The 14,145-nt window shown below is 50.0% G+C and overlaps 2 protein-coding genes across 3 annotated transcripts in view; one reads left to right on the forward strand and one right to left on the reverse strand.

Annotated features, from left to right (window-relative positions):
* The first annotated feature begins 419 nt into the window (after window positions 1-419).
* On the forward strand, window positions 420-8,509 carry RPL32 (ribosomal protein L32). Its single transcript, XM_073645016.1, has 4 exons — window positions 420-550; window positions 7,786-7,886; window positions 7,972-8,153; window positions 8,326-8,509. The coding sequence occupies exons 2-4, from the start codon at window positions 7,791-7,793 to the stop codon at window positions 8,453-8,455; spliced, it is 408 nt and encodes a 135-aa protein (XP_073501117.1). The 5' UTR covers window positions 420-550; window positions 7,786-7,790; the 3' UTR covers window positions 8,456-8,509.
* Window positions 8,510-8,931: 422 nt separating this feature from the next.
* The window catches only part of LOC141157574 (cullin-associated NEDD8-dissociated protein 1-like), a 46,759-nt gene continuing 41,545 nt past the window's right edge, over window positions 8,932-14,145 (reverse strand). Inside the window, exons 9-13 of one of the 2 annotated variants that reach the window (XM_073645014.1) lie at window positions 10,526-10,621; window positions 10,237-10,406; window positions 9,691-9,855; window positions 9,471-9,578; window positions 8,932-9,306 (exon numbers count right to left, since the gene is read on the reverse strand). In XM_073645014.1, coding sequence (XP_073501115.1) covers window positions 9,079-9,306; window positions 9,471-9,578; window positions 9,691-9,855; window positions 10,237-10,406; window positions 10,526-10,621 — 767 coding nt within the window. In that variant the 3' untranslated portion in view covers window positions 8,932-9,078. The remainder of the gene's footprint in view (window positions 9,307-9,470; window positions 9,579-9,690; window positions 9,856-10,236; window positions 10,407-10,525; window positions 10,622-14,145) is intronic. The other variant, XM_073645012.1, reaches the window with a different exon arrangement.

A 14,145-nucleotide genomic window follows, 5' to 3' on the forward strand; every position in this document is an offset into this window, starting at 1 on the left:
TAGATCTTAACAGCTCATTTACATATTAAGAAAAAATGTGAATTTCTCAAGAACAATTCAGCGGATCGCAGATATTAAAGTGTAACGTGCAAGTGATCGAATCAGCGCAGGGTCAAGTAAAATATTGTAAAAAAATGTTCATGTCGCTTAATAAAATCTAAAAAAAAAAAATGTAAATATTGGGTATTTTTGCATTTGCAACTTGTCCGAACTAATAAAATATCACAGTAGTTATTCCATATGGTGAACACCAAAAACAAACAATTAGTGTAATAGCAGAATCGCTGTTTTGTAGCCTCCCTAGAAAATGAAATAAAACAAAAGATCAGAAAGTTATACCGATCCCAATATGTCAATGAGAGGGAAAAAACTATGAAACAAAAGAAAACTGCAAACCAACTTATAGAAGGTCCACGGCTGCAGTACCTCCGGGTGCCGCTATAGCAGTGGCGCTGTTCTGCCGGAAGTCCCCGGCTCCTCTTTACCTCGCGCAGCGCCTCTCGCTCTCTCTTCCTCGGCTGTCTGCGGAGAAGGCGGACGCTCCTGACCGGTGAGTAAATCCATCGTCATCCGCGCTGATTCTGGCTCCATTCTTTCCCTGCCGGTACCGCAATGTGAGCCGGTGGTGTGACTGGGGATAACTGCAGTTATTTTGTCGCGGATGATCCCTGTATACAGCTGGGAGAGGAGGTGTCGGGTCAGCGGGGCCTGTGAGGAGAATGGCGGCTTGTGTGTGTGCGGGAGCCGGCAGGGATGGAGGACTCAGTATGGCGGGCAGGAGCTGAGTGTGGAGCTACAAGTCCGTGTCCAGAGTGACCGGGGACCCTGCGGACCCCCTATAGCTCGGCCGCCTGCGGACCCCCTATAGCTCGGCCGCCTGCGGACCCCCTATAGCTCGGCCGCCTGCGGACCCCCTATAGCTCGGCCGCCTGCGGACCCCCTATAGCTCGGCCGCCTGCGGACCCCCTATAGCTCGGCCGCCTGCGGACCCCCTATAGCTCGGCCGCCTGCGGACCCCCTATAGCTCGGCCGCCTGCGGACCCCCTATAGCTCGGCCGGAGGATTGCTGGGGCGCCCCTATAATCTGCACGTAATGTGTGAGCTAGGCGATCCGAGATGTTCTCTGGGGGTGGAGGGGCATTATATGGGGGGGTTCATTATATATGGGTACTACAGGGGTGCAGGGAGGCACTGTAGAGGCGGCGGGGCCGTTATAATACGGGAGGCACTGTAGAGGCGGCGGGGCCGTTATAATACGGGGGGCACTGTAGAGGCGGCGGGGCCGTTATAATACGGGGGGCACTAATAGAGGCGGCGGGGCCGTTATAATACGGGAGGCACTAATAGAGGCGGCGGGGCCGTTATAATACGGGAGGCACTGTAGAGGCGGCGGGGCCGTTATAATACGGGAGGCACTGTAGAGGCGGCGGGGCCGTTATAATACGGGAGGCACTGTAGAGGCGGCGGGGCCGTTATAATACGGGAGGCACTGTAGAGGCGGCGGGGCCGTTATAATACGGGAGGCACTGTAGAGGCGGCGGGGCCGTTATAATACGGGAGGCACTGTAGAGGCGGCGGGGCCGTTATAATACGGGAGGCACTGTAGAGGCGGCGGGGCCGTTATAATACGGGAGGCACTGTAGAGGCGGCGGGGCCGTTATAATACGGGAGGCACTGTAGAGGCGGCGGGGCCGTTATAATACGGGAGGCACTGTAGAGGCGGCGGGGCCGTTATAATACGGGGGGCACTAATAGAGGCGGCGGGGCCGTTATAATACGGGGGGCACTAATAGAGGCGGCGGGGCCGTTATAATACGGGAGGCACTGTAGAGGCGGCGGGGCCGTTATAATACGGGAGGCACTGTAGAGGCGGCGGGGCCGTTATAATACGGGAGGCACTGTAGAGGCGGCGGGGCCGTTATAATACGGGGGGCACTGTAGAGGCGGCGGGGCCGTTATAATACGGGGGGCACTGTAGAGGCGGCGGGGCCGTTATAATACGGGGGGCACTGTAGAGGCGGCGGGGCCGTTATAATACGGGGGGCACTGTAGAGGCGGCGGGGCCGTTATAATACGGGGGGCACTGTAGAGGCGGCGGGGCCGTTATAATACGGGAGGCACTGTAGAGGCGGCGGGGCCGTTATAATACGGGAGGCACTGTAGAGGCGGCGGGGCCGTTATAATACGGGGGGCACTAATAGAGGCGGCGGGGCCGTTATAATACGGGGGGCACTGTAGAGGCGGCGGGGCCGTTATAATACGGGGGGCACTGTAGAGGCGGCGGGGCCGTTATAATACGGGGGGCACTGTAGAGGCGGCGGGGCCGTTATAATACGGGGGGCACTGTAGAGGCGGCGGGGCCGTTATAATACGGGGGGCACTGTAGAGGCGGCGGGGCCGTTATAATACGGGGGGCACTGTAGAGGCGGCGGGGCCGTTATAATACGGGGGGCACTGTAGAGGCGGCGGGGCCGTTATAATACGGGGGGCACTGTAGAGGCGGCGGGGCCGTTATAATACGGGGGGCACTGTAGAGGCGGCGGGGCCGTTGTATACATCCAAAACTGACGTTAATAAATTGCTTGGCAAAAATGTACACAACTGAACCCGAGGATCTTGGGTGACATGTGATTGGACTTCACGAGGCCGCGTCACTGCAAAGCTCTTAGTGGGTCCCTTGCCTTAAAGATGCAGCGCCAACCACTGCCGAGGCGATATCGTTTCAGCAGGTTGAGCGGCCCTGGTGCCCCATAGCCTCCATACAGCAAGGCTAAGGCCCCTGGTCACAGCACCCCACAGTCACAGCAACAATGGCTGCCACGGAGCACCAAGATAGGAAGAGCCCCTCCTGCTAAGGTGGTGACCATTGTTGCTGTGGTCCTATGGGGTGATGTGACCGGGGGCCTTTTCCTTGCAGCTTGGGCGCTATGGGGCACCTGGCTCACTCCACCTGCTGGAGCGCTATCAGTTCAGCTCTGACCCGCTAGGCTCCCACTAAGAGGTGGTTTGCTGTGACGTGGCTACATACAGTCTGATCAGGATGATACCGAAGATCCTCATCTTCAGTTTTGTTTAAAAAAAAAAAATCTGAGCCAATAAACGGAGGCCCATTCCTCTTCTGGTCACACCCCCACCACCACCACAGGCTCTCTGCACGCTGCTCCGGGGGTCTCCTCTGGCTCCGGAAGCGGTGACTTCCCCGTTCAGAATTCCAGCACCGCTGCAGCCTGTAATTATCTGCAGCGATCAGTGAATACAAGCGCACACAATCAGAGAAGCCTCTCGGTGCCTCAGTTTATTTTTAATCAATCCATGGATTAAAAAAAAAAAATGTCAGATGTTCCTTTTAAAGAGAATCTGTCACCAGGTTTTTTGCCACCTAATCTGAGAAGACAGAGACCCTGATTCCAGCGAGCTGTTACTTACTGGGCTACTTGCTGTATTTTTATCAGCAGGAAATTATCACTAGAGGATTAGAAAACCTGCTGCCATGTAGTCCTCCATATTCATGAGCTCTGTATAACCCTGCCCTCCACTGATTAGCAGCTTTCTGCCTATGCACAGTGTGCACGGAGCTCCCAGTCAGGGGCATGGGCAGGGTTATTCAGAGCTCGGCTAGATCCGCAGAAGATAAAACGCACTGATTTTAGGAAACCTACAGCAAGTAGCCCAGTAAGTGACACGTTGCTGGAATTGGGATTTATTCCCCTACAAAATGATTCTCTCTGATGGGGGAGCTGGGGACAGATTCCCTTTAAGGCAGGGGTCTCAAACTCGGCTGGGTATATGGGCCGCACATCGAAAAAATTTGAATTTGGGGGGCCGCATTCTTTGTTCAATGTGACATTTTTAGTGATACCATTTTTTTTGTATACACCTTTTGAACATTTTTGCCGTGTTTATTTTTTTATGGCTTGGGTCGTTATGGATGTGGCGATAATAAACGTGCACTTTTTTGTGTTTACTTTAGTTTACATATAAAACAGCATTTTTAGTGCCCAATATTTTTTCATGCTTTATTTTATTTTTTATTTTTTTTTTAATTTTATTTCCCCCAATTGGCCACATACAGTAATATTGTCTTACAATTAGCATCATATAGTAATAATGGAAAACATCTTGTAGTAATGTGCCCCATCCAGGTCCCCATCCTGTGGCTATGTGCCCCATCCAGGTCCCCATCCTGTGGCTATGTGCCCCATCCAGGTCCCCATCCTGTGGCTATGTGCCCCATCCAGGTCCCCATCCTGTGGCTATGTGCCCCATCCAGGTCCCCATCCTGTGGCTATGTGCCCCATCCAGGTCCCCATCCTGTGGCTATGTGCCCCATCCAGGTCCCCATCCTGTGGCTATGTGCCCCATCCAGGTCCCCATCCTGTGGCTATGTGCCCCATCCAGGTCCCCATCCTGTGGCTATGTGCCCCATCCAGGTCCCCATCCTGTGGCTATGTGCCCCATCCAGGTCCCCATCCTGTGGCTATGTGCCCCATCCAGGTCCCCATCCTGTGGCTATGTGCCCCATCCAGGTCCCCATCCTGTGGCTATGTGCCCCATCCAGGTCCCCATCCTGTGGCTATGTGCCCCATCCAGGTCCCCATCCTGTGGCTATGTGCCCCATCCAGGTCCCCATCCTGTGGCTATGTGCCCCATCCAGGTCCCCATCCTGTGGCTATGTGCCCCATCCAGGTCCCCATCCTGTGGCTATGTGCCCCATCCAGGTCCCCATCCTGTGGCTATGTGCCCCATCCAGGTCCCCATCCTGTGGCTATGTGCCCCATCCAGGTCCCCATCCTGTGGCTATGTGCCCCATCCAGGTCCCCATCCTGTGGCTATGTGCCCCATCCAGGTCCCCATCCTGTGGCTATGTGCCCCATCCAGGTCCCCATCCTGTGGCTATGTGCCCCATCCAGGTCCCCATCCTGTGGCTATGTGCCCCATCCAGGTCCCCATCCTGTGGCTATGTGCCCCATCCAGGTCCCCATCCTGTGGCTATGTGCCCCATCCAGGTCCCCATCCTGTGGCTATGTGCCCCATCCAGGTCCCCATCCTGTGGCTATGTGCCCCATCCAGGTCCCCATCCTGTGGCTATGTGCCCCATCCAGGTCCCCATCCTGTGGCTATGTGCCCCATCCAGGTCCCCATCCTGTGGCTATGTGCCCCCTGTTCTTCACACACATAAAATAGAAAAAAAAAGATGATTCTCACCTGTCCTCCGTTCCTCGGCGTCCTTCCTGCAGATGTGGCCCGCAGGCACCACAGAGTCCGACCCCTTGACGATCCCGACCTGGTCCAGGAGGAGCCGCCGACAGCAGCGCTGCATTGCCGCACAGAGACTGTCTCCCAGCACTGCATTTTCAATGTCAGCCGCCGGCCAATCAGAGGCCAGCAGCTGACATCTGCATATGGCAATGACGTCATACTCGCTGCGCCGACACGCCGATATCAGCTGCTGGCCTCTGATTGGCCGGCGGCTGGCATTGGAAATGCAGTGCTGGGAGACTGTCCGCGTGTTTGAGACCCCTGCTTTAAGGACTGGATTTTGTGGTGGAAAATGGAAATAGATCTATTTTTTATTATAAAATATAAATCACTATCTAGTCCCTTTTGGGGTGACACTGCCTTTAAATGTTATTCCCCAAGTCCAAGAATTCTAAACAACAGTAGACACTGTGAGAATATCACTATACACTTAACCCCATGTGGTTATTCATTTCAAACCCATAGGATAACAGAGACTCTAGTTTAAATGAAAATTTTTATATTAAATGGGACTTCCAGGTAGTACGTGGTGGAACGCACTCCCCCACCCCCCTTTTGAATATAGCATGAACCTATGGGGCATGGCATGTAACCTTTGAATATGCATGCCATATCCCATAGGTTCATGTTCTATAAAGTTGCGATTGACTTCCGGGGGTGCGCCCCATGCGTTCCGCTGTCCTGCCACCTTTAAATAGGTATGCCTCACCCTACGGGTTTGTGTCCGGTGTGCGGCCTGTGGGAGCTGTACGCACGCGCGTGTGACATCACCTACTGACTTCAGGGGGTGCGCTCCATGTGGACCGCGTGCGTTCCACCGCGTAGTACCCGGAAGTCCCATTTGCAAATAGGTGCATTATACAAGCGCGCGATGAGCCATTAAAGCACCTCGCGGCTGACACATAATTAATGGGATAGCACCCTATAGACAGCCCCTTGGACGCCCGACCAATCATCAGACATCTCTTATTTCTTTTCACTTTCTTTCCTATACATCGATTAATGCAATTGGCTAGATGGCTATATATATACCCAAACCCCCCAGTTGAAGGACACACCCCCGGAAGAAGCTTAACAGAGAAACGGCGTAGGGTTCTTGAGAGGAAAATACTGTCAACATGGTCAGTCTGTAGCAATTTCAATAGGCGTATTAACTATCCCATGTCACCTATCATATCGGTAAGCAGCTGTTTTCGGTTTACTTAATGGAATAGGGCAATACGGGCATTTTTCTTTCCAAGTATGAATTTAGCACTTTGACTATTGATTGAATGTCGGATTCCCCATCCTTTATTCTATATTGAGGCTATGTGCCCACGATGCAGAATTGAAGCAGAAAATTTCCGCAGCGTTTCTGCATGTTCTTGGCAGTCAAAAACGCTTGCGGATTTTACACGCGTTTTTCAAATGCATTGGGACCTTAAATCCACATGCAGAAACGCACAAATAATGGACATGCTGCGGATTTTTCCACAAGGAAAATCCGCTGCAGAAAATTCCGCAGCATGTGCACAGAACATGCAGATTTTCATTGGGGATCATGTGGCACGGATTACCAAGCGTTTAAATTCCGCATCAGAAACGCTTGAAAAACGCATAGTGAGCACGCAGCCTGATTGACCGATCATTGTACAATTTGCACTTTGTCAGATCTGTTTACAAATGTTTATAGTACTAATTTAAATATACATCAAGTGAATAAGTTGGTTTAGTTGATTGCTATATAATCATGCGAAATGTGATGTGACCAAGTTATATATCGCATCTCTATTTCCTGGGTGTCCCCTGTCACTTTTCTATTCTTGTATATTTTTATTCAATACTTATATTAAAAAAAAAAAAAAAAAAAAAAAACATTTTTAATTTAAACTAGAGTCTCTGTTATACTATGGGATTGAAATGAATAACCACATTCGGGTGAAGTGTATAGTGTCTTTAAATGTTGCAGCGGTGGGGCTTATCCAGGTGTATAAAGTGAGATGGTTAGCTAGGAATACCCCTTTAAAACGCAGTAGCTTGCTGCCCGTGTGCACTCACTTTACGGTTGGTGGTGACCTGACCTCTAGGATTCCCCCCTGGGCCTGATGATGAAGGGGGTCCCAGTTTACCGCTGCACCCTGACAGTGCAGGTTCGCACAGCCAGGAGGTCGGGGTTCTCCTTACCTTCTATTTCATGGCCTGTGTGGGATCCAGAGCTGACATCACTGGGAGGAGAACCCCTGTAATCAGTGCAGGCCCCATCTCTCGGCCTCCCGATGCCATGTTGTTTGTTAGTGCGGACAGCGAGCGCCTCCATCCTTGTGTGCGCGCGGACAGCGAGCGCCTCCACCCGTGTGTCTGCGGGGCGGCCTGTGCTCTTGCAGCGTGCGGTCACGGAGGCAGAGTACCGCAGCCAGATACCCATTCCATGGCTGGTTCCTTGTATCAGTTGATGGAAGTTGGTCTGCGACAAGTCGTCAGCTATGGCGCTGATCATCAGCGTAAATACCGACGGGAAAGTTCTAACCAATCAGCTGTTGTCTTTAGATATCATGGCGGCTCTCCGACCTCTCATCAAACCCAAGATCGTCAAGAAGCGGACGAAGAAGTTCGTTCGCCATCAGTCAGACCGTTATGTTAAGATTAAGGTGAGTGCAGAGACCTACGTGAGTAATATGTGATCGATGCCAGCGTGGAGATGATGAATCGCTTGACAACTTCTCCTTCCTGCAGCGCAACTGGCGTAAACCCAGAGGTATCGACAACAGGGCCCGCAGGAGGTTCAAGGGTCAGGTCCTGATGCCCAACATCGGTTACGGCAGCAACAAGAAGACCAAGCATATGCTGCCCACAGGTTTCCGCAAGTTTCTGGTCCGCAACGTCAAGGAACTCGAGGTTCTGATGATGAGCAACAAGTGAGTGACAAAGGCAGCGATGAGGCGGGATGGGGGCGAGAAGTGTCTAAACTTATCTACATTAAATAGAATCTCGAATGAACTCAGTAGGACGATTTGAGAAACTGAGAAGCGTCCTGCATCGGTGCTGATTTATAGTATACTAGAATCTCACACTCTGCTTCTTTCCCAGGTCCTTCTGTGCAGAAATTGCTCACAACGTCTCCTCCAAGAACCGAAAGACCATTGTGGAACGGGCAGCACAACTCGCCATCAAAGTGACAAACCCCAACGCCAGACTGCGCAGCGAGGAGAACGAATAAACCAATCGCTCTGGGTATTTGTGCTAATAAACATAACACAAGTTTTGGACTTCAGTCTTTGTGTCTTGGAGCGAACGAGTATCAGATAAAGTGATGGTATAAGGGGAAGTGTCTGCGCCCCATGTACCACGATCTTCAAGAATCGCTTCCAGCGCAGCTCACTTCTGCTGTGGTAGTTGAGCGGTGTTGGTGACATCCCATCAATATGGTATGGTGCAGGGGTCCTGTCACGTACCTGTCGACCCATTCACCACCACCTGATCCAGAAGTGAGCCGCACTGGAGCATCCTTTTAAAGGGACTTTACGTACACTGTTCTGGGTAGTGCTGCATCCGAGGGGATGGGACTTTAATACCTCCTGACACCTTCTCCAGACCATACCCCCTGCACCCACATCATTGCATACAGTATGGCTGCCGGTAGGCTCAGTTTTCTGCTCTGGAATGACTTCATCAATAATCAGGTTGGGTTTTAGGTTTTTATTTTTTTAACACAAACTTGGTTTCCTATTTGAAGCCTTTATAGATGCAATGCGGCAGCCGCCTCTGGGCGCGGAGCTCAGACTTGGTAGCATTGTATTTGGTGCGTCTGGTTGGATCTCTGCTCTGCAGCTGCTGTCACTCTTAGCTGATGTCCATCATCTCCGTGCTGCAGGCTGTCACCGAGTCTTTCTGGATGGTCTCCATCAGGGATGAGAGCTCAGGGTTGGCTCTGATCTGCATCAGGAACTCGGCCATGCTGCGGCTGTTCTCCACCTCCGGGATGGTCAGCAGCGCTGTGATGGTTCTCATAGCTGAGCGCTTCAGCTCATCCTGCTTCTCAAACTCTTGCTTCACGGAGCCGGCCTTCACCTGCGAGCAGAAGGTGAATCATTTATTTATCTGATGAAGTAGGATCAATGAGCGGGCTGACGGTTCTGCCCTGATCAGATCACATGTCTGCTGAGAACACATCTGGACGTGTATCTCTAACTCTCCATACGCCCTTCAGGGCTGCTTCCTACCAGGGGTTATACCTTGGTGGTGCAGGTGGCTCGAAGGGGTTCGATGAGCTGATCCAGGCGCTGGAGAACAGCACTGGGGCACAGAGTAGCCAAACGGGTGAGGATGATGAAGGTGAGCATCTGCAAAACGAGAAAGAGTCTCATGGGCTGAGAAGTGTTATGTGGTGCAGAAAAGCCGCCTCTCACCGGTCACTTAGTGTGGTTTCTGGGTGGTGTGGGAGCCACTAGTTACCCTAATGTCATAGTGATCCTTCAGTCCGTCCTCCACGTGGTTCAGATATTCGTAGATGTCCAGCTGGTCCAGGCAGCTCTCCAGCAGGGTGTACATGCACTCAAACGCCGCCTTCCGGACATCCAGCCCGTCGTCCACGGTGTGCTTGAATGGGCCCATCTCCACCTGCCATGAAAATCCCAGCACCGTTCAGCAAACATCCTGAAGTTACTTATTAAATATCATTTAATCCCAATTTTTTATGTTAAAGAGGCTACAATGTGCTGCTGCTTAAGTGGTGGTCTGAGGACTGGGACCCCCACCGGTCAGTCTGAAGTACACAATGGTGCCCACTTCACAGCAGTATATTCAATGACCATGGGGGTCCCAGTACACAGACTCGCACATATCAGTAGCTCGTAAACACATGAATTAAATGATCATATGTTGAGCTGCAGTACCACACCCAACCTGTGGACAGCTGTGGCACTGTTAAAAATTATCCCTTAGAGCATTGATTGTTGACTGCTACTAATGTGATAGACGTCTATTGAAATGTCTTCTCACCTCGCGGATCAATTCTTTCCGTACTTTGGTCTCTTCGTACACAGGCGGAAGGACTCTACTCAGAAGTTTCCGCACCAGAGATGGTTTGTTATGAGCGGCTGAATTAAACATGACCAGAGTGACGCGACGGACATTGGGCTCCGTGTCCTTGAGGGGTTTTAAGAAATCGCCTGTGTATAAAACACGGATAAAACTATTTTAGTTCAGGTCTTATTTACATTTTCCATTTGCACTTGTAATGCAGGTCGGTGACCACTAGGTGTCAGTCATGTATTTTCAGAGCCCTTACCAATGCAATTCTTCAGGAGGGGGTCAATGGGAGCCGGCTGGTCAGATATGGTGAATTTGATAGCGGTGACAACTGTGCTGCGAGTATGCGGGGAACCTGCGAAGCGGGGAACAAGTGATGAAAAGATAAACACGACCCATCTATTTGAAGGCCCTGCCACATGGATACTGATTTTGTAAATCACACCAGTAAGGGAACTGCAAAAGCTTATGGACATAAAAGGGGTTATAATTGAGTCCAACAAGATCTCTTTATATCTGCACAGTGCTGCCCCTAGTGGCTGTATAAATCTATGTAGTGAGCTCCCTCTAGTGGTGACTATAAACCTGTATGTATTGAGCTCCCTCTAGTGGCGGCTGTACAAATCTGTATGTAGTGAGCTCCCTCTAGTGGTGGCTGTATAAATCTGTATGTAGTGAGCTCCCTCTAGTGGTGGCTGTATAAATCTGTATGTAGTGAGCTCTCCCTAGTGGAGCCTGTATAAATCTGTATGTAGTGAGCTCTCCCTAGTGGTGGCTGTATAAATCTGTATGTAGTGAGCTCCCTCTGGTGGCGGCTGTATAAATCTGTATGTAGTGAGCTCCCTCTAGTGGCGGCTGTATAAATCTGTATGTAGTGCGCTCCCTCTAGTGGGGGTTGTATAAATCTGTATGTAGTGAGCTCCCTATAGTGATGGCTGTATAAATCTGTATGAAGTGAGCTCCCTCTAGTGGTGGCTGTATAAATCTGTATGTAGTGAGCTCCCTCTAGTGGCGGCTGTATAAATCTGTATGTAGTGAGCTCCCTCTAGTGGCGGCTGTATAAAGCTGTATGTAGTGCACTCCCTCTAGTGGGGGTTGTATAAATCTGTATGTAGTGAGCTCCCTATAGTGATGGCTGTATAAATCTGTATGAAGTGAGCTCCCTCTAGTGGTGACTATAAACCTGTATGTAGTGAGCTCCCTCTAGTGGTGACTATAAACCTGTATGTAGTGAGCTCCCTCTAGTGGTGACTATAAACCTGTATGTAGTGAGCTCCCTCTAGTGGTGACTATAAACCTGTATGTAGTGAGCTCCCTCTAGTGGCGGCTGTATAAATCTGTATGTAGTGAGCTCCCTCTAGTGGCGGCTGTATAAATCTGTATGTAGTGAGCTCCCTCTAGTGGCGGCTGTATAAATCTGTATGTAGTGAGCTCTCCCTAGTGGTGACTGTATAAATCTATATGTAGTGCGCTCCCTCTAGTGGGGGTTGTATAAATCTGTATGTAGTGAGCTCCCTATAGTGATGGCTGTATAAATCTGTATGTGGTGACTGTATGAAGTGAGCTCCCTCTAGTGGCGGCTGTATAAATCTGTATGTAGTGAGCTCCCTCTAGTGGCAGCTGTATAAATCTGTATGTAGTGAGCTCCCTCTAGTGGTGGCTATATAAATCTGTATGTAGTGAGCTTCCTCTAGTGGTGGCTGTATAAATCTGTATGTAGTGAGCTTCCTCTAGTGGTGACTGTATAAATCTGTATGAAGAGAGCTCCCTCTAGTGGTGACTGTATAAATCTGTATGTAGTGAGCTTCCTCTAGTGGTGGCTGTATAAATCTGTATGCAGTGAGCTCCCTCTAGTGGTGGCTGTATAAATCTGTATGTAGTGAGCTCTCCCTAGTGGTGGCTGTATAAATCTGTATGAAGAGAGCTCCCTCTAGTGGTGACTGTATAAACCTGTATGTAGTGAGCTCCCTCTAGTGGTGACTGTATAAATCTGTATGTAGTGAGCTCCCTCTAGTGGTGACTGTATAAATCTGTATGCAGTGAGCTCCCCTAGTGGTGGCTGTATAAATCTGTATGAAGAGAGCTCCCTCTAGTGGTGACTGTATAAACCTGTATGTAGTGAGCTCCCTCTAGTGGTGACTGTATAAATATGTATGTAGTGAGCTCCCTCTAGTGGTGGCTGTATAAATATGTATGTAGTGAGCTCCCTCTAGTGGTGGCTGTATAAATCTGTATGTAGTGAGCTCCCTCTAGTGGTGGCTGTATAAATCTGTATGCAGTGAGCTCCCCTAGTGGTGGCTGTATAAATCTGTATGTAGTGAGCTCCCTCTAGTGGTGGCTGTATAAATCTTTATGCAGTGAGCTCCCCTAGTGGCGGCTGTATAAATCTGTATGTAGTAGTGAGCTCTCCCTAGCGGTGGCTGTATAAATCTGTATGAAGAGAGCTCCCTCTAGTGGTGACTGTATAAATCTATGTAGTGAGCTCTCCCTAGTGGTGACTGTATAAATCTGTATGAAGAGAGCTCCCTCTAGTGGTGGCTGTATAAATCTATGTAGTGAGCTCTCCCTAGTGGTGACTATAAATCTGTATGTAGTGAGCTCCCTCTAGTGGTGGCTATATAAATCTGTATGTAGTGAGCTCCCTCTAGTGGTGACTGTATAAATCTGTATGAAGAGAGCTCCCTCTAGTGGTGACTGTATAAATCTGTATGTAGTGAGCTCCCTCTAGTGGTGGCTGTATAAATCTGTATGTAGTGAGCTCCCTCTAGTGGTGGCTGTATAAATCTGTATGTAGTGAGCTCCCTCTAGTGGTGGCTGTATAAATCTGTATGTAGTGAGCTCCCTCTAGTGGTGGCTGTATAAATCTGTATGTAGTGAGCTCCCTCTAGTGGTGGCTGTATAAATCTGTATGTAGTGAGCTCCCTCTAGTGGTGGCTGTATAAATCTGTATGTAGTGAGCTCCCTCTAGTGGTGGCTGTATAAATCTGTATGTAGTGAGCTCCCTCTAGTGGTGGCTGTATAAATCTGTATGTAGTGAGCTCCCTCTAGTGGTGGCTGTATAAATCTGTATGAAGAGAGCTCCCTCTAGTGGTGACTGTATAAACCTGTATGTAGTGAGCTCCCTCTAGTGGTGACTGTATAAATCTGTATGCAGTGAGCTCCCCTAGTGGTGGCTGTATAAATCTGTATGTAGTGAGCTCCCTCTAGTGGTGGCTGTATAAATCTGTATGCAGTGAGCTCCCCTAGTGGCGGCTGTATAAATCTGTATGCAGTGAGCTCCCTCTAGTGGTGGCTGTATAAATCTGTATGCAGTGAGCTCCCCTAGTGGTGGCTGTATAAATCTGTATGCAGTGAGCTCCCCTAGTGGCGGCTGTATAAATCTGTATGCAGTGAGCTCTCCCTAGTGGCGGCTGTATAAATCTGTATGAAGAGAGCTCCCTCTAGTGGTGACTGTATAAATCTATGTAGTGAGCTCTCCCTAGTGGTGACTGTATAAATCTGTATGAAGAGAGCTCCCTCTAGTGGTGACTGTATAAATCTGTATGCAGTGAGCTCCCCTAGTGGTGGCTGTATAAATCTATATGTGGTGCGCTCCCTCTAGTGGGGGTTGTATAAATCTGTATGTAGTGAGCTCCCTCTAGTGGTGACTGTATAAATCTGTATGTAGTGCGCTCCCTCTAGTGGTGACTGTATAAATCTGTATGTAGTGAGCTCCCTCTAGTGGGGGTTGTATAAATCTGTATGCAGTGAGCTCCCTCTAGTGGTGACTGTATAAATCTGTATGTAGTGAGCTCCCTATAGTGATGGCTGTATAAATCTGTATGTGGTGACTGTATGAAGTGAGCTCCCTCTAGTGGTGGCTGTATAAATCTGTATGTA

This window comes from Phyllobates terribilis, unplaced genomic scaffold, assembly GCF_046119375.1.
Source record: "Phyllobates terribilis strain yellow unplaced genomic scaffold, ASM4611937v1 Scaffold_8__6_contigs__length_399053987, whole genome shotgun sequence".
Classification (NCBI taxonomy): domain Eukaryota; kingdom Metazoa; phylum Chordata; class Amphibia; order Anura; family Dendrobatidae; genus Phyllobates; species Phyllobates terribilis.